The sequence below is a fragment of the Copadichromis virginalis genome, linkage group LG23 (assembly GCF_057382275.1).
Source record: "Copadichromis virginalis isolate Kocher_CV1m ecotype Utaka linkage group LG23, C_Virginalis_male_GT1.1, whole genome shotgun sequence".
Classification (NCBI taxonomy): Eukaryota; Metazoa; Chordata; class Actinopteri; order Cichliformes; family Cichlidae; genus Copadichromis; species Copadichromis virginalis.
In genome coordinates, this window is record NC_140639.1 from 11962539 (window position 1) to 11985886 (window position 23348).

Below are 23348 nucleotides of genomic sequence, written 5' to 3' on the forward strand. Positions count from 1 at the left end.
GTGTATATTTTTCAGTCGTTAATAAAATGACATAATTACAAAATATCCAGGAAAAAAAAATCAAAGTCATCTAAAATATCAATTAGTTTTAAGTGTTCAAAATATTGAAACAATTTAACATCGCTCAGTTACCAAACTTATAAAAGCAACACAGGTGTGACGCTGTAAAGTATCATCATCATCATCATCAATATCATCGTCGTCGTCGTCGTTATTATTTCTGAGCAGACACTCGGGCTTTGCCCACGGGGCTTCCTCGCTCCCCGGCTCGTTGCTGCATATTCATTGAAAAGCACCGGGACTTCTCGGTTTACGGCAGAGCGCGTCCGTGCGCGTGGTGGTGGGAGCGAGAGCAAGATGGCGGCGCTGAAGGAGGAGCAGTGTTACGGACTGTCCTGTGGAAGAGTGAGCAACGGCAGCAATGTCTCCGTGTTTCACGTCAAACTCACTGACAGCGCGCTGAAGGCGTTCGAAGCCTACCAGAGCAGCAGGGTAAGCGGCGCCTTTTCGGTTCCGTGCCGTCCCGGTCGGCTCCCGAAGTCCGTGCTGGCGGCTGTGACAGGCGGAGGGAGGTCGGTCCCCGCTCCGCCTGCCTTCACGCTGAGGTCCACGGCCGGTTCGGTTTGATGAGCGTGTAGTTTAGCGAGCCCCGGCTGTGGCCGGGTGCTCGGTGGGTTTTCCGTGTTTTTGTAGCTACACCCAGACACCCCTCACTCCAGCCCGGTGCCACTGGACCCGCAGCCCGCTTACTTCATCGCGTTGTTTCAGCCTCTCTGTGTAAACTTGGTATCGGCCACTTGTCTTGCTTAAATACGTCTTTTATAACGTAGAAGAATTATCAGTGAAAATTAGTCATTTATGGCGCGTGTACAGATGTTTCCAGAAAGTTTGGTACCCCTGTCATTTCTCTCCTGTTTTTTTTTGGGGGGGAGTGGGGTGGTGGTGGGGGCAAACCTTGCTAGCTAAACTAGCCATCAAACTGCCCACACATGAGGGTGTCTGGTGCCGTCGGTTATCTGAGCCCTGTCCGCTCACTTTAAGCTGTTACCTCTCTCAAAGCCTTGACTCGGCAGTGAATACTTTGAAAAAGCACTCGGTATTCATGCGAAACATGGGCATTTTTTTTTACCCAACCCCCCTCCTCACATCCAGTAAATGCTCATCATGTTCAGTTTACAGCTTTAGACATTGTCTGAAGTTACTGGACACTAGATTCAGCTCGTGGGTTTCTGGGTTGCTTTTTGCTCTTACTCGGCTTCTTGTGTCCACAGCTTTAAGTCTGATGGTGGCCATCTAACGTTTCAGCTTCTATAAATATTTGACAGGGAAAAGCTGACAGGCCAGGAGGAAAGGGCCTTATCTCAAGCTTCAGTGGCTGTGTATAGCAGGACTGCAGCTGACAATCCACAACAGTAAACTGTGACAGGTAACTGGGTGGCTACTAGTTGTAGGAAGAGGTCTGCCTAATCAAATACAAGGCACATGGAAGGAATGAGCATTAGAAGGTATCTGTGATGGTTATATTAGGAAATGATGATCATTTAGGACTTTGGTGTTGTGATTTAGAGATCTGTTAGCAGTGCATTTGGCCACAATTTTATCAAAACACATGCCATGTGAGCTTTCTTACGTTACCCGCTGAAAACGTGCCATACCGATTGTCCACTGCTGTTACCAGCCTGACTGCTTCCCATGAAAACTTTCATCATCTGGCATCTGCCTCCAGTCTCGTGAAGGAGGCAGAAACTTATTATTATCTCGCAGATCTTAAGCTTTAGCGTTTAATCATGCCTTCCTGATATTTCCCAGGGGTGCAGGTTAGAAAAACAAAACTTTAAGGTGAGAGTTCATTGCAGATATGAATGTTAGATTAGTCAAGCAAATTGTTAAAACTGTGGAACACTTGGTATTTATTTGGCAGAAAGGCTAAATTAACTGATTATTATGGTTATCGATGGGTGAACCTGCCAGAAAATATCTGGCAATTTATTTGATTTTTAACTTTTTATCGGTCAGAGTAAATTAAACCATTAATCTAAGAAAATGCTCTCCTCACAGCTCCGTCTGTGTCCTGTGCCTGTTCCACGGTGGATGTCAAACTCTTCTGTTTGACAACCAAGATAAATTTTCCACATGTATTTTTCCCAATAACATGACTCTATAACCCACCAGTGGGGAGAACCGCTGCCCTTCTAGTACGTTCGTTGGCCAGATGAACGTTATGGCAGTTTTCTATGAGCTGTGGGAGGTCACAGAGTGCCATTGCTTACTGATTTGGTAACACTGTCTTAACTGTGGGACTAGAAATTCCCTTAGGAGGCAGCTGGTCGTTGCTACCTCCCGAAATGGGCTCCAAACACTGAACTGGCAGAGCTTTGAGGATAAACTGCTGCCCAGTGCTCATCCAATCTGCAAAGGCTCAAATTTGCATTAAACGACTCAGAGTACACAGGAAATTGGTCAGCTGGAAGTTTCCTTTGATAACATGGATGTCAGAGGAATTGAAAACTTGTTTCACAATCCAGAAGATGCTCTCCTGAAAGTGGCCCTTGAACTGACGTGCAGACGTGTTGCTAAACTCGTATAGCTCATTGTGAGATTATCCTGACCTCTTTCCCTGTTATTTGACTTAACCCTTACTCACAGTTTGAATGACTGTGCTACTGACTAATCAGATGTGTGGACGATATAGAGAAGTGAATGGTTTTGGAGTAGTAAGGTGATAGAAACTTTGCTGCCTCATTGTGGGGATGTTGACTCTTGGCGGGCTCAACGGTTCACGATTCGCATTCAAACTTTTTGTGTTGAGCGGCATCTCTGAGGTCGGCAGGTTCTGAGCTCTTGCTTAGTTTTGGGATTGCTATATGCCAATAAGCACAGGACTGCAGAGGCAGTTAAGCACTGTTTTTATGACTTCAACAGGTTCATTGGACAGATGATGAGAGATTATTAAACCACCCATGTGACACAGAACAGTCCTGCATAGGTGTGCACGTGTGTCCTCTAAAGAAGATAATCAGTCTTATAATGTTAGTAATGTTGGTGTCTGCTGTGTTAATTACACAAATGAGAGCTTTACATATTTAAAAGCACTGGAATGAAATCCAAACAAAGGCTAACACTGGGGCTCAGGAGCGGTGCTCTTCTCAACTGAAGACCCTGTCTTCCTACATTCACATGCCATAAATTGTGGTGAGAGTTGTTGGACTGACGTCAGTTTGGGGATTCTTATTTGCCTGTGGTTGGCTGTTATCAGTTTTCATTAGGTCATAAATATAAGAACTCTGCCTTCATTTGAATAAAAAGAAATCAACAGGATCATCTGAGACTGAAGCTATGTGCAGTTTACGCTCCCTTTGGTCCGTATGGTCCATCTCTGCTGTTGTTTCTCAGAAACATCCCTATCACTCATGCCACTGCCTCAAACCTGAGCCTAAATTGCCTTCATTGTTGCTTTTTCCCCCCTTAGAGTTCCTGATTGTTCTAACATTGGCTGGCACCCAACTGCTGGGGTGAGCTGGTAGAGGAAGAGAGGTGAACTCTTAATTGTGTCATAGTGAAGTCACTACACGCTTTGCTTTGTGGGAGAGCAAGAAATTTTTAAAGGCTTATTGATCACATTCCTCTGTAAGCTAGCAGAAATACAAAACACGGGACCAGACGGAAAGCTGATTCAGTTCATTTAGATGCTGTATTAGTCTAATAAAGCATGTCTTGTTGCACTGCTGGCTGAATGAGACGTGACTGTCAGCTGGGGGGTTTTCTTGGTACGTCTGAGGACATGGTGAACTGGAGCTTCTGCTACGGGACTGCCAGCAGAGACTCACTCGCTTTTTTTTTTTTTCTTCCTACTAGCTGTGACATAAGCAAGGAAATGAGTAAGGCTACCCGGCATCACTGAGCTGAAGGTTATGGAGAGTACAGATAAGTTTTGAATTATGTCTGCATGACTTTTATAGCACAGTACTAGGAAAAAACAGCTTGACTAGTGTGCTGAAATAGTACTTGGGGGTTTTAGGTTTTTTTTCCTATCTCAAAAGATCTAAAACTTAACATGTCCATCCATCAAAGAGACAGCCTTTTGTCCAGAAGCCCCCATACAGGTGCGTGCTCTCTCATGCACACAGACCCAACTCACACCTCTGTTTTGACAATAGAAATGCCCAATTGACCTTCGTCTTAAAGACAAACTCACTTCTAATTCACTTTTACACCACTGTCATGAGGTGTAATGACTTGAAGACTTTCACACAGTATCTGCACAGGGAACCAAGCTTCGTTCGGTAATGATAGATTTTACAAACATTTGGCATGATAATAACTTAAACCAGGAATACTGGTGAGGGGTAGCTAGTCCCAGTGGTATTGACAAGTTATTTGTGTTGTAGTGAGAGGAAAAGAATGAATTTTGTATTCATGAGGACAAACATCAGTGCTGGCATCAGTCCCGTGATGATCTATGGTCTGGATTTATGTGCAGTATATTCCACATTTTATTCGCTTGAAGTCCTGAACTTTATAAAGAGTTGTATGAGATGTGAGTGCGCTCCGTTAAGTCTAGTTCTTCATAACCTAAAGTGGCATTTGTCTGATACGTGTAACCGAAAGCATGTTTTGCCTTCGGAATTGTCAGGATAGAAAGTTGTTGAATTGCTCAAATTGTTGTCCAGAACTTAAATTTCTTCTCTAGATAAAGAACTTTTGAGTTTCTCCATCATGGGTGAAAAATTGACACCCTTTCTGTTGTTTTTCATCTGTGAGCATAAGTTTTAACGGTGACAAATTCTGAATTAAAGCACTTGTATCTAAGGAAGTTGTAAGTAAGCTGGGGGCTTGGCCACCTAACCCCGTCTCAGACCTTATGGGAACGGTAGGGGAGGTAACAGAACCTGGGTGGGGATTTTGTTGCATGAATCCAGTTGGCTAATGCCAGCGCTACGGTTATTTAAGGAATGCTTACTCCTCAGTTTCAGCAGAGCATGGGACACTGCAAGAGATGACCATAACCACTAAGGCCAAATACGACTCTAAATGTCATGGTGTTCCTGTGCCCTGTGGCAAGGTTACCACAAGTGACAATGTCTCCATGACCTGGTATGTCCTTTCCAAGAGCTCAGTCAGTGCATGGGTCATGGTTTGGTCTTTTAATTTTTAATCATACGTGGAGCATCATAAATGCTTAAAATAGGCACAAATGAGTAGTGTGACTGTGGCGCCAGAACAAATTATATGCACATTTGAGTTTTATTCACACATAACCTTCGTTTTTAAAGGTGTTACTTCGCTCAGTGGGTTGTAGCGATAAAGAATAAATGCCCAGACGTAATACATGAAAGACTGCTTCATCAATTCAGAAAACCTGAATTAGGCTGGACCTTGAAGAAATATCTGCCAATTCAATGCAGGCTTTTCCACATTTGAAAAGACTGAGTTTGAAAGGAGATTCCTCTTTTATGTTCACGTATATCCTTGTGTGTGTTTCTACCTCAGAAAGCAGGTTGGAACACACACAATAATTATTCTCGTGTTGGACCTCCGATGCTGTTGGAGTAAGAAAACTGAATTTTTCCATCTGTAGGGTGTCAATGTAGCTCAACTACATACACTGGACAGTGATTACACTTTGCATGTGCTAGCTCAAAGATCAGGTCACACAGATTAAAATTAACAGGCTTCACAGTAGGGGTGCAACAATACTCGTATCGATATTGAACCGTTCGATACAGTGCTTTCGGTTCGGTACGCATATGTATTGAACAATACAAATTTTTTTTATTTATTTTATCAACTTTTCTTCTGACGATGCTGTCTGTGTTGAGCGCTCAGTGGATCTGCGTTCGACTACTCTGCCTAGGCTGCACTGTCGAGTGCAGATCCACTGAGCGGAGCGCAAGCTAGCAAGACAGAAGCTAAGCTGCCTCAACGCTACCTGAAACTGAACCTCCCCCACCCTAATTCAGATCTGGCGTTTGGAACGATCTTGGTTTTCATGTGAAGCATGACCCTGATGGTAAGCACGTCATGGACAAAAGTAAGTATGTCGGATGTGCCACGCAATGCTCAATTGGTGGGAACTAGTGCGTTAGCGCACTTAGCTTGTTAACATGTTGACGCCGTCCAGCCCCACGCACGGGGCAATCCGCGGTAACTCGTTAAAGGAGATTTGCCACGTTATGGCGTTAATGTAATTTTAACGAGATTAACGCTGACAGCACTAGTGGGAACACAACGAATATCACTGCACATTTACGCCGACATCATCCTAGTGCAAAAGACAAGTGGAAGCAGACAAAAACAACAAGCACATGATTCTCCTTATGGGGACCTAATATGTTTAATATGCTGCTGAGTATATAGCCCAGAAGAAGCGTATAGTATAGCTTTTATTTTGGAAAGAGCCATTTCTCTGTAATAAACTCTTTTCTAAAGATGAGTGATTTCTCGGTCAGATAGATTTATTTTTTTATTTTATTTTGTTGTTTCAGCAACATTAAATTTAGAAACTGTACTTTTGAGTTAAAATATATATTTATAATTTTAATAAATGACAAATTAAAAAGGCATAAACATTTTTTTTTTTTTTGTATCGAAAAAATATCGAACCGTGACACCAAAATATTGAACCGAACCGTGAATTTTGTGTATCGTTGCACCCCTACTGCACAGTTCACAGGTCGGTTGCACAAATGAGGTACATTCATTTCTTACACTTTTTTTTTTTTTTTTTTTTTTTTTTTTTTAATTTAAATAAGTAGCTCTGAGCTACCTCCCACCATCATTGCTACTTCCCAAACTCAATATATTACTGTAAGATCACGGACAGATTACTTTTAAAAGCCAGGAAACGAAGAACAGTGCAAATGTGGTTTGCATGGCAGTGGTTAAGTTGTCACAAAGCTGTACGGAGGGTTGTCCAGCTGTTTTTACTCTTCACCAATGATGCAGCATTATTAAAAACATGTATTGAATGTACTGCACACAGATGTGGTCAAGATAGTGTGCTGAAGTTCAAACTGGGTGTACTACGTGTTAAGCATAATACTACCTGAGTCCTACGCGTAACACGCAACGTGTACGGGCAATTTTGACAAATAATAGATTAATTGATTGGATCCAAATGGGTGGAAATGTGATTTAAGTGACTGTGAACATGGTTGCTGGTGCCAGATGGGCTGGTCTGAGTATGGTTGAATCTCTGCCACAAAGGCCTGTCTCAACGTAAAACACGGTACAAGCTAGTATTTGCAAGGTATACCAAATAAAGTGTCCAGTGAGTGTACAGCTGTGCATTTTCTAAGTGAAGTATTGCGGAACCATGGTGATTTGTATAGCTGTCTGTTTGGAGTTCTATGAGATCCCCTCAAAACTGCGCATCTGCATTAATCCCTGGATTCCTGCTTGGAAATTGTAAAACTTCTCAAACAAAGCTGGAAGCCCGCCTCTCATCACCAGTAATGATCCATTGTACAAATTCAGGTCAGTGTGAAAGAGAAGTTGAAGTTCGTGGTGAAATAGAGGTCACAGCCCAAGTGGTCATAAAGGGATTTCCAGGGATCTAAAAATATCACCCAGGCTGGAAAACTGTCAGGAAATGCCAGAGGCGATGACCTTAAACGTGAGAATTACCACGTTTTTACCATTTTAATTTTTGTAGACCTGTTCTCTGAACTCCCTGCACACTGGTACTATAATCACCGTTGGTTCCATATTTCATAGTGTTCAATTTGCAACACTATTATCATAAGATTTCATTAACTTACTGCAGGAAGCTCTCTTATTGCTACACTAGTAATCTCAGTATTTAAAAAAATCTAACATGTGGTTTGTTGCTGGCTGTATCAACATGGTGTGAGATGCGGCGACCAGTCTTCAGCACAACCTGAGTGTTCATATTGTTGCACTAATTAAAAAGTCCAGCTACTACTAATGATCCTGTTTATTTAAAAAATAAATAAATAAATAAATAAAATCTTAGTTATCAGTCCAGGGAATTCAGCCCAGCTTAATGGTCTTAAGTGTGTAAAAGGTTTATAATGACAAATGAAACATTTTCTGCATAATTGGTAAACTTACTGTTTTGCCCATTTGCTTGTTTTTGCTCTTCTGGAGCCTCTGAATGCCTGCTGAGTCTCCACTTTCACATCACTTTTGTCAAGGCCTTAGAAGAAGAAGACTATTTGAAGAACTTCTATTAAGATCTTAAATGAGTTTAGTTTGTTTTGCTCACTTCAGTTTTCAGAGAAATGTCTCTCTTTGTAATGAGACTGCTTTCTGTTTTTATACTCAAGTTTTACATGCATGTAGTAATTAAACAGAGAATAAAAGCTTAGGGTGACACAAGGCGTAGTCTTGTGTTTTGTTTTGTTTTTAAATTGTTGTGCCATAAGCGTATGTTTAAAAAAAACAAAAAAAAAAACCTGTCAGATGCCATGTGCAGATTATGTGTGCACCATTTCTTTGTTGCAGGGCTAAAGTAATGCTTCAATTCAAGCACGCGATCAAAAGAAGCTCTGAATCAAAAGATGGAAAACTTAAAACCCTTCAAAGGGTTTCCTTCTAGAGGTGAAGATCTTACAGTAAATGGAACACAGAGTTAGCCCAATTATACGTGTGTGCTATTGTGCTGCCACGTCTATTTTCAGGGTTTAGACACGCAAAAGAAGCACTGCAGAAATTATGACTAGGAACACCCAGTACCAGTTTACCCCTGCAGAGTACATGGCACATAGTGCTCTTTCCACCTCTGAAATCCTAGACAGGTGGAGCACCTTAAAAGTGTGACAGTGATGCAACTAAACACCTGACTGCAGTCCTACCCATGGGGATTTAGTCCTGGCTATTCCTGTGCACATTCACAACCAAACAAAGACATGCCTTTACTTCCCCTGCAGTCTGCATTGTTGGAGAGTTGCACTTGTGTAACTAATCAAATTCACATAGTTTCTGCGTTAATCTGAGTGGTAATTTCCTGTGTGCCATCTAGTTTTTGACCCTGTCACATTAATAGTCAGGAACCCCTTTAGATTTTTGTTATTAAGCTTTTAAAAAGATTGTGGCCAAGCAGGCTAATGATGTGTTTAATGAAATGTTTGGTAACTCTGAGCAAGGTTTGATTAGGAAATACCAAAATCTCACTAACAAGATCTTAAAAGCTCAGGTCAGGGTTTACTGTTGTTTTTCCTTTTAAGGAGGACAATTGCAAATTATAAGCATGCTGAGGACTTCTCACTGAATAAATATCTGAACTGATCATTGACAAATTGGATAACTTCTGAGGATGTCTAATGCAGTCAAAAGCTGTGGCGTCAATAAAAGGAGCTAAGCCTTCTTTACCCCAACTCTTAATTTGCAATTACTTGATCTAATGTATGGAAATCAGATTTGAAAAGATGTTTTTCATGAATTGTTTTTCACATAGTGTCTGATACTCCCTAACTGTTGGATGTAAACATTGCATAATGTATGAGAGACTCCATTCTGACTGAGTAATACTCTGATGCAGTGCAAAACGGAGCTGTACTAAAATCAGGTGTGCCCCAGTTGAGGTTATAACATAAAAAGCGTTTGACCTCCTCCCCCTCCTCTTTCTTTAGAAATGAGCACATGTGGTTAGATTTGAACACTTTTCTGCAGTGACTGATGAGGTGTGAAGACAGGCAAAAGTTAGTCCGTGTTCTGCTTCTCTGCACGTCCAAAACAGAAGCGGCGGTAATGTGAAGTAGCACTCCGTTAGCGATGTATTGTGTTTGTGTTGTGGATGTGGATGTCGCTTCAAAGCTGGCCATCAATCGTACGTTACAGTTGAAAAGGACTCGTTCTACATTCTTTTTGAAAATCAAGTTTTAAATCATCATTAGCTTTTTTTTTTTTTTAATACTATAGGGGGAAAATAAGCACTCAGAAGTTAAGCTTTCATTTTGACAGATTTTTAGATTTTTAGTTTCTTCATTAGCTCTTTGGCACCAAGTCCCTGCTGGTCCTCATTTCCTTGCTAGTAGGCACTGTGTGGGGACATCCGCATGCTCAGTCTGAGGCCAGGAGCTGTACTGTGTCCCCAAGGTTAGCTCTGTGGAACGTTCTGGGCTCAGGTCCCAGAGAATAGTGACATGTCAGCAGCCCATTCAAACGAACAGGCTGAGGGTAGCAGTATGTTAGCATTGCTGGGAGGGGGAGGGCATAGGGTGCTAAAACTGGTGCTGCGTTAAACATTGCAGGGGGGAGACCGGGGAGCCTGGCTCCATGAAAGGTGTGGTGTCCCCGGATAGGCTGTGCTTTTTTATTTTCTTTTTTTCCCCCTCTCTTCTTCCTTTCTTTTGGTTTCTAATATTATGAGTTTAGTACAGTATAATCAATCAATCAATCAATCTTTATTTATAAAGCACTTTTCATACAGAAAAAATGTAGCACAAAGTGCTTTACATAGTTAAAAGCAGCCCACCCCACCCTCCAACTCACTCCCCACACTCTCAATACACATATATCCCCCCACCCCCACCCACACACACATACACACACACACGCGCACACTTAAAGAGTAAAAATTGGGCTGGGCTCGCATGAGCCAAGTGAGGAAACATAACAGAGAGCCGTCTGCACCGGGAGCCGGTCACAGACCGCAGCCTCCGGGCTGGGCACACAGCCGGAGGGAGGCAAAGGAGCCCCCCAACCAGGCTGAGAGGACCCCAGAGACCCAGCAGCCACGGTCAATAACAGCCCCGGTGCAGAGAGCGCCCTCCGAGGAAACACTGGAGATATGACGCAATACGATGTATACAGGGTAAAATGATAAAATAAATAAGAACAGGATACAATATAAATATAAATAGAGTAAGAAGATTAAAAAATGAATAAGAATAAAATCAAGAAATATTAGGTAAATCCTAAATTAATAATAGAATAACAGGATAGAATAAATAAGCATAAAAAATAAATAAACGCTAAGTAAAAGCTAAATTAAAAAGGTGGGTCTTGAGCCTGTTCTTAAAAACATGTACGTTCTCTGCGGCCCTGAGCTCCTCCGGCAGGCTGTTCCACAGACGAGGACCATACCACTGAAAAGCTGCCTCTCCGTGAGTATGTGTCCTGACTTTAGGGACAATCAAAAGGCCAGTACCAGAGGACCTCAGGGTCCGCGAGGGTTCGTATGGTAAAAGCAGATCTGAGAGATAAGAAGGCCCAAGACCATTAAGACATTTAAAAACCAATAAAAGAACTTTAAAATCGATCCTGAAACACACGGGGAGCCAGTGCAGCGATTCTAAAACCGGTGTAATGTGGGCCCGCCCTCTGGTCTTCGTCAGCACACGAGCTGCCGAGTTTTGCAAGAGTTGTAAAGTTGAAATATTCTTCTTAGGAAGACCAGAGAGCAGGGCATTACAGTAATCAATGCAACTGGTAATAAAAGCATGCATCAGCATCTCCGTGTTGGCCCGAGAGAGAATAGGGCGGACTCTGGCTATATTTTTTAGATGATAAAATCCAATTTTGGTTACATGTTTAACATGTGGGATAAAACCAAGCTCAGAGTCAAAAATAACACCCAGGTTTTTCACTTGTAGCGAAGGACATAGTGAAAATGCCTCTAATTTAGACAAGAGTTTCTCTCTCTGAGCCTCAGGACCGACAATTAAAACTTCAGTTTTGTCCTGGTTAAGCTGTAAAAAGTTTTCTGCCATCCAAGATCTTATATCCAAGATACAGTTAAAAAGGGCATCCATTGGTCTGGTGTCATCAGGAGACACGGAGATGTACAGCTGCGTGTCATCAGCGTAACTGTGGAAGTTCACTCCATGCCTCCTGATGACACTGCCGAGAGGCAACATATACAAATTAAAAAGTACAGGGCCTAGAACCGACCCTTGAGGCACACCACATGTCATTTTATGGATCTTAGAGGAGCATGTATCCATACTCACCATAAAAGATCTGTCAGAGAGATAGGAAGTGAACCAGTTGTGTACAGCACCAGAGAGGCCCACCATGTGTTTTAGTCTGTTTAAAAGAATAGCGTGGTCTACTGTATCAAAGGCTGCGCTTAGATCCAGTAGCACCAGGACTGAGAGCTTTTGGGCGTCCCAGTTACATCTAAGATCATTTAAAACCTTTAGGAGAGCAGTCTCTGTGCTGTGGTTCTCCCTAAATCCAGACTGGAATATCTCCAGGATCTGTCTATCATTCAGAAAATCAGTAATCTGAGTAAAAACAAGTTTTTCTAAGACTTTACTTAAAAATGGTAAGTTGGATACAGGTCTGTAGTTATTAAAATCATTACAATCCAAATTGCTCTTCTTCAGAAGGGGCCTCACACACGCCGTTTTAAAGGCAGCAGGGAAGACACCCAACTGAAGAGAGCAATTCATCATGTATAAAAGCTCAGCCTCAAAAAATCCATAAAGTGTTTTAAAGCGTGAAGAAGGAATTGGATCTAAAAGACATGTGGTGGGTCTCATTGTGGAGAAAACCTTCTGAAAGTTCTCAGCATTAACCAGGACAAAGCTGTCCAGTGTTTACAATCATATCGCGATTAGATAAAATATCAGATCTGATGGCGCTGATCTTTCCCCTGAAGTGGTCTGCAAACTGCTCACAGAGTGAGTCTGTGGGGGTTCTTTTGGAGCGTTTAAAATCAGGGTTAAATAAATGATCTATGGTGGAAAAGAGGACCTTGGGATTATTTTTGTTAATACTGATTATTTTGGCGAAGTATGAATTTCTTGACTTCCTTAATGTATTATTGTACATTTTAAGTTGCTCGGAAAATATTTGATGGTTGATATTATTTTTATTTTTCCTCCATCTCCTTTCTGCTGCCCTGCAATTTCTTTTGAGTTTAAGCAGAGTTGCTTTGCCAGGATTACTTCGCTTCATTCCCTTTGTTCCGCAACAAAGTCTTTAACTTCAAATAATAGAACTAGAGTCTCTGAGACACTGCTGCTTCAAGTAGCAGTCTTTCTTTTTCTTTTTTTCTTTTTTTTACAGTGCATTATGTTTAATTAGTAAACAGTGAACACACAGCGAGGTTAAGCTAGGCTTTTAAAGCTGTTACCAGAAACCAGTTCTGGAAAGACTGCATTCTTTTTCCGCATTCAGTACAGTTCAGTTAAATAGCATCAAATCACAACAACAGTCACCTCAAGGTGCTTTATGTTGTAAGGTAAAGACCTTACAGTAATGCAGAGACCCCAACAATCAGGTGACCCATTATGAGCAAGCACTTGGCAACAGTGGGAAGGAAAAACTTCCTTTTAACAGGAAGAACTCTTTGGCAGAACTGAACATGGCAGATGGCTGTCTGTCAGGAAGGTGCCACACATCACAACTTAATGTGTGCCCAGGCTGTTTTTCAGACGCCGTTGAATCTTACAGGCTGCGGTTAAGGGAAGGGAAATTAAAGGGTGTGGCAAAAGGTATTTAACACACTTCTATTTTGGATCATCAGAACAGTTTCTTTGAGTCCAGCACTCCCAGCTGAGCTATTAAGCAATAATTATAAATCAGCTTTACAGCAGACTCGATGATCGTTTTAGCAGGTGTGTGTGTGTGTGTGTGTGTGTGTGTGTGTGTGTGTGTAAACAAGCTAGAAACGCACACACCAGGAGAGTTAGCAAAACCAGCTGAAGCCTCCAAAGTTCTGGCAGAAGAGTTTGGGCAGGATTTGCACAACTTGTCTAGATTTCCTTCATAAAATGGAGAAAATTCCTTTGCCAGAATTCACAATTGTTTCCATTGAACTGCAGCTTTTTTTTTCTTTTCTTTTTTTTCCTCAGAGGAGGCGGACCTTTATGCTGTTGAAATGTTGCTTGGGAGTTGAGTATAGTGTTTGACATCTGGATTACAGTGGATTACAGAAATGAATGGAGAAAGTCCCGGCTTTATTTGAACGATTAAGTCATTCAGGATGGTTCAGTACAGTTTAATGTTGCAGTTGATTATGCCCTTTAATTAATTTATTAATTAATTTTTAAATAGTTCTTTCAACCAATTTTTATGTGTAAAAACAGTTAAACTAATAAGGTGCATTAACTAATTTAATGGTTGTAGCATTTGTCTAAACCTGCTCCAAAGGTCCAGCATTTCTTGGAAGGAATTAAGGACGTTGCACAGGTGTGTGTGCTGTGATTGGACAGCGAGCGTTGCAGGAGTAATGTAAACCTTTTCAGGCACATGTCAGAGTATGCATGGGCGTGTCACAAGCCTAACATTAAAGGCATATAAGCCAGGTAGCACATAAAGGATCTTCGTAGCTGAAGTAACGTCACACTGGTGATTTTCAAATGTCGAGCTGATTATTTTGCAATCGTCGTAGTTTAAAACTAGATCTGATGTGTAAAGGATGGAGCTGTGTGGTCTCGCTGTAGAGGCTTGTCAAAGAAGAGTTAACCATGCGCTAAAACGTATCTGTCTGCTGTTTAGCTCTAAATAGGACCAAAAAATCCACAAAATGAACATTTTACAGTATTAAAGAAGACCTTTAAACTAGTGACACCATAAACACATAAACACCATAAAATCATTGGAGAGCTTTTACTAAGGTGGGAAAAAAATTTCCCACAATTTTATACAGACCGTTTTTTTTTGTATTTGAACTCTTTCAGTACCCTTCATGATGAGTTCGTCACCATGGTATATATCAAAATGTGGTTTGATGACCATCAGAATAGTTTGTGGGCTTTTCCAAAGGTAGTTGGATAGGCAGAGACCATCCTCACTAGCGTCTGAGGCATAGCCAATCAACTTTGTCCATAAGAAATATGCCAGAAACCACTCAGTTCAGAAAGCTTCAAGAGTTCCTCCCAGTAGGCTTATAATGGGTAGAGACGTGCAGTCGTTCTGCACCGGCCGTTATGCTAGAAATGTGGTCCATACTATTAAGGCCTGAAATTAAAAAATAAAATGAAATTTAAGTGAAACCACACAGAATAGCAACTCTGTTATCTTTATATGCAAGTGCTAGATCTCTGGGTCAGGATCAGGCAAGAATACAAAGCATGTTGTGTCTTTAATAGGCTTACCCTCTCTTGAACTTTTTAGTACTCTCACTTGATCACATTTAATCCACTAAAGCAGCATCAGAAAAGCCAAAGTGCTGTTTAAATGTTTAACGGTACTTACAGTACCCACAGTACCTGTAATTGTGAGGCTGACGCCCCAAAAAGGCTTCATCTGGAGCTACCGGCACTGTCAAAGGTTCAGTTTAGGTTGAAGCAAACTGCTGATTGATTAAGTTTGGCTTTCTGTGCCGCTCCCTGCTTTGTCTTAGCGTCAGCACCAGATTTGTTTTAAGAATGCACATGTAGTAGTATTATTATTTATTTATTTATTTTTTTAAATCCCCCAAGTCCGGGAATGTTTGTTTGTTTGTTTTTTCCACTTTTTTGAGAATCGTTAAACTGAAAGAATTAAAATTTATAAGAAATGGACTCGTGAGGAAATGCAGTTTCCCTTGAAATAATTCTGGAAACTCTGTTCTGTGCTGCTTTTCCCGTGTTTACAAACTTATTGCTGCTTGTGGGAGGTCACAATTTTGTCACTTTAATTTTGTGATATTAAATGGGTTGTCTCGCTCACGTCTTTTTTGTTAGAAAGTGTGAAATGGTCTGTTCTGGTTTATTTCTGGTGTTCGTGCGTTACTGCTTTCAGTACCATTGATGTGACCATCAACTCTTCAGCATAAAAACTAATCCATACGTGTTTGTGGTCTGCGGCACATAGCATGCCTTTTTAAAAGTTCTCTTCTGTTTTGTCTACTTGAGCCATAAGGTGACCACATGATTGCAGGCAGCTTTTTTTTTTTTTTTACTGTTCTTGTTCTTCCTCATTTACACCCGTGACTGCTTCTGCTTCTCCAACGCTGGGCGGATTTTTCAGTCTTCCCCATCTATCACAGTTCATTTACACTGGAATAAACAGATTTCACCCGGGTCAGGTACAGGAGCTAGCAAAGTGTCTGGTATCTTTTCTAAAGACAAAGGACGGAAATGATGATGGCTTTACTTTGTTACCATTTAATCTACTGCTGACGGTTTCAAAATCACATTTTTGCCCTCACGGAACAGTTTTAATATCCATACATGAGCAGTTAATTAAAAAACAAAAGGTGTTTGTGGTAACTTGGCTGACGTTAATTAATCTTTTTGTTTCTTTTCACAGGTCCTGTCATCATCGCCATTGATAAGATTTAATGGAAACCAAGGGGTAAGAATGTATTCCGCTCCGTAAACACGCTACTATACCTACATCATCACCTCAGTTTTATTACAGTTGACCTTGTTGAATTATCACAGGTATTTGCCACTTTCAGTTTCAAAAGATGTCTTTATTACACATTTATCAGTCATTTTGTTAGGTATACCTATCCATCTGCTTGTTAATGCGGGTATCAGCCACGTGACAGCAATTTGATTCATTTAGGCACGGAGAGGTTCAGTAATAGGCAGTTCTCTGGGTGATAAATGCTTTATCGATGGCAGAGGACCTCGTTCTGAAGACAGTGAGGTGTACTTAACAGAATGGCAGGTGATTGTATAATGCAATTCAGATTTTCAAGATGATTTCAATGGTGACGCACCCAACAAGTTTGCTGTTTCTTTGTAAGCATGACACTGTGTGTGAGTGTGAGATGTTAAAAAGATGTTAAATGTAATGATGCACTCCTTGCCATTGTGTCATGTGCTGTGTAAGCGCTGCTCGACCTTAAAGCACTGTTGCCACAGAACTTGAGGCAGCCGTTTGGCCCTGTCGTGATGTTAGTCACGTAAATTTGTTTTCTATTGCTTCTCCTTCCAAATAACGTGATCTGACAAAACTGATTAGTAGGGGAGAAAAAGAAACCTCTTGCAGCGTCATGTCCTCTGCCTCTGTCTTCATACCTATATTCAGACATATTATGAAAGCAAGATAAAGGAAGGCTTGTGTTTCATGTGTACTCTTTGTCAGTCATGTGTTTGTCCACAGTGGGAATTCTAACAAATGATGTTTGATAGTTTTATCATCTAAGTATCATACAGGACCCCGAATGTCCTGTTAAGATTGATCATCTCCACTTTCCAAATCTCTTTTGAATTTTGTCTCTAGTACAAACTGTAACTGAGTTAAAGTTTAAAGTGCACTTATTAAAGTGATCACATCTAATTTTGTTTATTTGAAATTTGAAAAATTAATTGTATTTATTTTAACCAGAGTTGAGGCTTTTCTGATTTTATTTTATTAGATTGTTAGATTTATTTGTCCAAACTGAAAAATGGTCAGATTGAACTACTTAATAGTTCAATTCAGTTTTATTTACACAGCACCAAATCACAACAACAGTCGCCTCAAGGTGCTTTATGTTGTAAGGTAAAGACTCTACAGTAACACAGAGACCCCAACAATCAGGTCACCCATTATGAGCAAGCACTTGGCAACAGTGGGAAGGAAAAACTCCTTTTTAACAGGAAGAAACCTCTGGTAGAACCAGGCTCAGGGAGGGGCAGCCATCTGCTGCAACTGGATGAGGTGAGAGAAGGAAGACAGGATAAAAGACATGCTGTGGAAGAGAGACAGAGATGAATAAAAAGTATGATTCACTGCAGAGAGGTCTACTAACACATAGTGAGTGAGAGAGGTGACTGAAGAAGAATCACTCAATGAATTTGGAATCCCCCAGCAGCCTACACCCATTGCAGCATAACTAAGGGAAGATTCAGGCTCACCTGATCCAACCCTAACTATGCTGTAGCAAAAAGGAAAGTTTGAAGCCTAATCTTAAAAGTAGAGCTAGTGTCTGTCTCCTGAATCCAAACTGGAAGCTGGTTCCACAGAAGAACGACTTGAAAACAGAAGGCTTGGTTTCCCATTCTACTTTTAAATACTCTAGAAACAACAAGCCTGCAGTGCGAGAGCGAAGTGCTCTAATGGGGTGATATGGTACTATAAGGTCATTAAGATAAGATGGGGCCTGATTATTTAAGACCTTGTATGTGAGGAGCAGGATTTTAAATTCTGGATTTAACAGGGAGCCAATGAATGGAAGCCAATATAGGAGAAGTATGCTCTCTCTTTCTAGTCCCTGTCGCTACTCTTGCTGCAGCATTTTGGATTAACTGAAGGCTTTTCAGGGAGTTTTTAGGACATCCTGATAATATTTTGCATCAGTATTGGTGTAGTTTGCATGGTACAGCAAGCAGTGCCATGCAAAGTGCCCAGTTTTCTTTCTTAATGCAAAACGAGTAGCGGACAGTGGAGTAAACAAAGTAAGCAGAACGCACTGACGTTTTCCTTCAAATCCTATAATTTAATTGTGCCTTTCCATGATATAAAAATGTCACCGTGGTGCCAGCGCTCCTTGTATCAGCAGCTAACTGTCCGACAATGATGAACTCTGCACAAGCAGCTTCTTCCATTAAAGGCAACATGCCCGCTTGACGTGTGTCAGCCTGCCCCGTCTGACATGCATACTGTCTATTTGCTCTTCTACTTTGGAAACCTTAGTGTCTGCCATGCCCAGATGTTTTATTAGCAGTGCATTTGTGTCCCAAGTGGTGTTTCTGTTCTGCCAGCGTGGTCACAATACCCACAAAACCAGAGATTTCTAGCATCTTTATCCATAATGATGCTTCATACATCTGTCTTAATCCTGCCCTCCTACACACTTGCTCTCATTGGCACTGCCTCGTCTGTACCCCAGGCTGTTGGCTTATATAAAGGCTTTGACACCAGGTTATCTTCGGTCACTGAACGTGATATAAAAAGCTCCGGCACAGGTTGGCACCGTATTGAGAAATGTGGTTAAAATGTGTCTTACTGTTTCCGTTGTAAACTCAGGCAGCCTCCTCATAAGCTTTACAGTTCCCATATCAGCAGGTCTCAGCAGGCACAATGAATGTTTGAACTTTAACATGAAAAATGGTTAAAATAAAACGGACGATCATCACTGAATTACAGAACTTAAATTTCTACTGATGGACAAAGTTAAATAGATTGGTGGCTGGTATACTTTCTAACAGCACACTTTTTTTTTTTTTTTTTTATATTAACCTGCTTGCTAACAAAACATCTGCCAATATGTGTCTCCTTATGGAAGTTTAATGCTCTATTTATGTTAAAACTATTTTCAGGGCAAGACGTTTTTCTTGACTGTATCCACGAGTTGTTTCCTGATGTACACAAACAGACCGGAGTCTGCAGAAGCTCCCCATTCATCATTTATGTATGTAGTCTTATAAACGCCTGTAAAGCAGCAGATGGGACCACTGCTGTAGCTCAAGTATAGCCAAGTATTTAGTATTTCAGGTTGCATTGTTTTTAAAATTTAGAACTAATATTCTTGCTATAACATTATGCACAATAGCCTTGTATTTAGAGTTGTAGCAAGCTTTCCTGCCTGCTGTCAGTATTTTGGTGCACTGCAGAACCATGGAGCCAGGCGCTCTTTCATTTAATGCTCATTTATTTTATGTGTATGAACACGTCTACTGTGGAAAGATGGCTTTATCTCCAGTTTACAGGCTGATTATTCAATGTGACGCTGCAGTTTTTATAAGAAGCGTCATGGTAGGCGTTACCTACCCACCTGTCTTTAACTTAACACACATTTGGTCACATGTTCTGTAGAAGGTCCTGCTGTCTGTTGCCGGTCGTTTCAGGCTGCAGTTATGATGCAGCAGGCTTGCTCAGGGAAAAAATCTGTTGGTGTTAAGATGAGAATGCAAGTCACAAGTGTGAAAGTGACTGAATTACAGAACAGATGGCCTGGCTGTCAAGAGATCCAATATTCATTCACTCAGATTCATTCATCTGGTTCAGCTCTGACAGAGTTTGCACACATACTTTTTAGAAAAGTGGGGGAAAATCCAAAAGGCTAGAAACGAAATGGGAGACATATTTTCCAGACAGGTTTCATATTTTAAATGGCCAAAAAACACAAACACTGGCTGCATAAAACATGGAAAACTTTGATCTGGATGATGAGACGTCTCTCCCTCATATTTCATTCTGGCTGCAGAAATATTCTGTCCTAATTTTGGTAAAAGTGACACACACATCCTTTTTTATGAATTCTTCAGAAGAGGTGGTGGATGTACAGTACCAGAGTTTTTCCTGCACACTGATCATCCCACAAAGCAAAGTCATCAAGATTGAGCTTAAAAAAATTTTAATCACTTGTTCTTGTTTGATTTTGTCTATTTAAAAAAATGCGCAGAAATTACAGACTGCTGCAAAGATAGATAAAAGACTACACATCGCTTAATATTGCTCATGTCCAAAGTTGCCCCTCCACAGGATCTTCTAGAGCCAGGAAGGACAGTTAAATCTGAAAATGCTGAAACATTCAGTAGCTTTGCCCCCAGATTATTTTTAAAACATGTTTTGCTGCAGGTTGTGCTTCTCCCACATACTCAGAAATTCTCATAACGGATTCATTAACTGCTCGATGAGCGGCGTTTCTGGCTCCTCCCCCCGCAGCACGTGTAAAAAATACCATGCCTGTTTGTGTTATGGATGCAGAGTGCAAGGAAAAATTATCATTATGCATATCTTAGTCGAACGGATACAGATAAGCCTGCTACCTCACACTGTAAACTATCAGCACATGTATCAGCAGCAGGACTGGCTCATGTTTCCAGATTTCATTGTTGTATTGCTTTCGTGGGTGTGCCCAGGGTAAGGGCTGACTGTGGATTTGCAGAATTCGCCCTTCACATTTCCATTCAGGGTTTGATTGCTGTCCCTCTAACAAGGTACTTGGAGGGTCAATTATTAGATCCAGGGGCGGGGGTATTATTGTTTTCTTATCCTCCCCCAGATCCATCGTGTCTCTCCTCATGAATCACTGTTTTTCATGACTTTCTTGCTCTGCTCCTGATATCGGCCACCGTGCACCATGATTTCTAGTCAAGCATAGTCGGCTCAATTGGAGAGGATTTGGACAGCTCTCTGGCTGGCTTGAAGCTGAACAAGTCAATAGTGTCATCCATTTAATCTTGGTGTCTCCAATTTAAGAAAAATAAATAGATTAATACTTTCTAAGCCAAAGATTTGACACTGACAGACTTTCTTCTCTTCTCACCTTGATAAGAGGTGTGGATATCAAGTTTGTGGGGTTTTGGCTTGATTAAAAATGAAAGGGACTGGTGAATTTGCTGCATCCCTGTCTCTGTAAAACTTCTTTTTTTTTTTCTTTTTTTTTTTTAATTTAATTTTTCAGATCCTTTTTAACACTGCGAAGAACTGCACTTAATTTGGTTGTGTGTTGAACATCAGACGGTCCCACAAGGTGGTGATGGGTAATCTCTTTAAAATGTTTCTTTGTTTGTATTCCTTTGATTTGTGCTAAAGCTCTCAAAGCTTTAATAATTGGAAGGTTTTAACCATGCAAATAAAACTTAACCCAGTTAGCCTCTTAGTCTTGATGCAGACCGGAGCTCTGGGTACTCTGACCAAACCGGATCTGCAGTCACATTTTTCAGTTCGAGTGTTAAAAGTTCATAACTTATTTAATGTATTATTAAAATGTTGGCTCTACTTAATGCATATATTTAAAAAAAAAAAAAAAAAAAAAAAAAAAAAGAAATTAAAAAAAAAAAAAATCATCCATATCTAGTCGTGCCTGCTCAGTGTGATCAAAGACACTTTGTCACCTGTGCATCTGATTTACCAAAGACTCGGTCTTGGTGGGAGGCGTTTCTTGTCAGGTTTTGATCTCAACAGTGATAACTTTCTTTAGAAGCGGTGCTCGTTCATGTGTCCACGTAGGGCTGCTCAATTAATTGAATTTTAATCACGATAACGATCATTAAAAATGACTGAGCCGATTATTAGCCCCTCCCTCATTTATCCGCGACACCTTAAAGGCCGGTCCGTGAAAATATTGTCGGGCATAAACCGGTCCGTGGCCAAAAAAGGTTGGAGACCGCTAATTAAGAGGACCCGAGGGAAGCTCGGAAAGCTAAGCAGAAGTTATTTGGAGAGGAGAGTGACTGCTGTTGGTTGAAAAGAGAGGTAAAAAAAACTTCAGTGGTGTTGCACACTATTTTATATAATTTTTTAAAGCCATTATTCAATACATTGTTATTGTTAACCCTTTAAAGCCGGTCAGAGCAGCACGCTCCGTTTTGTGTAACTATTTTTAAATCCCTGTAGAACCTGAACCGTGTAAGCTAGCGCAATAATTATTATTTTTTTGCATATGAAACCAGAGGAGTTGTACTTGCATCTTATGCCATCAGCTTGTCCTCGGTCAGGGTTTCCTTCCACATAAAGTTTTTCAAAAATTGCATAAAAAGCGCTTGCAGGAACAAAAACATAATATTCCAGAAACATGCTTTGCCGATCCGATCAGCTGTTCATAACACTTCGCACATTGAAACAGACGTCACCGCTAACTATCGCATGTCCGCCATTTCCTGCCCGAAACCGGAAGTGACGTCATTTTCGCGGAAAATGTAGGTTTTTTTACTTGTAGGCCTTAAAAGCCTATACTGGTCATGTTTGACTTTTCTGAATAGTTTCTGTGATGCTTAGAACTCAAATTGCACTGCTGGAAATAGTTTATTTTGATGCACCTGCTGTTTTCTTTGCAAATTTGCATCATAGGATTGTTTTTTTGTTTTTCCTGCAGTATATAAAAATTGCTTTATCTCCAAAATAAAACTATGAAGACACTCAAAATAAATTTCCTGTTGTTGTAAACTATTTTTTGCAACTTTTTTTGTATTTAAAGTTTTGAGGGATAAACCTCTTAAATTTCTCCAAGTAGAAATATATGTAAAAAAACAAAAACTATTTTCAATTTTTTTTGTAGTTTATTGCACTTTTTTGCAATTAATGTAGTTACTATGGACTTAATGCATACATATTATTAAAATATGGGCTATAACAGTTGTATAGCAACTTGAAATGCTCCCACAAATGGCACTACAACATGTAAAAAAATAATATAAGCTCTGACGGACTTGGTTCTATAGTAGGTCTTAAAGGGTTAAATAAATATCGTCAAATAATCGAGAGCTCAGTTTCAGTGAAAATAATCGTGATTATCCTTTTTGCCATAATCGAGCAGCCCTACGTCCACGTGGTGGTTTCGACAGTTTGTTAGCGTGGAGCCTGAGCCATTTGGTGTGGAGGAGCCTCTTCTCACTCTTTCATCCTCTCCAGCGTGAGTCACTGAGTCACTCCCCTGTGCCCTGCCTCTCAGTCAGCTCCGGTGCCTCTTAATTAGATCTGGATTCACAGTCAACACATCGATCTGCTGCTCTTTCAACTAAACGTGACACACGTACAGTATGTTTAAACTGGATATGTAGGTGTCTTTCAACACCATGACATACTGTATCATTGTTGATCTTCTTCCCACGTGCATTTCGTGTTCT

The 23348-nt window shown here is 40.8% G+C and overlaps 1 protein-coding gene across 1 annotated transcript in view; it reads left to right on the forward strand.

Annotated features, from left to right (window-relative positions):
• The first annotated feature begins 17 nt into the window (after nucleotides 1-17).
• The window catches only part of ell (elongation factor RNA polymerase II), a 37274-nt gene continuing 13943 nt past the window's right edge, over nucleotides 18-23348 (forward strand). Inside the window, exons 1-2 of the mRNA XM_085449304.1 lie at nucleotides 18-492; nucleotides 16150-16194. Of these exons, the coding sequence (XP_085305430.1) occupies nucleotides 358-492; nucleotides 16150-16194 (180 nt within the window). The 5' untranslated portion in view covers nucleotides 18-357. The remainder of the gene's footprint in view (nucleotides 493-16149; nucleotides 16195-23348) is intronic.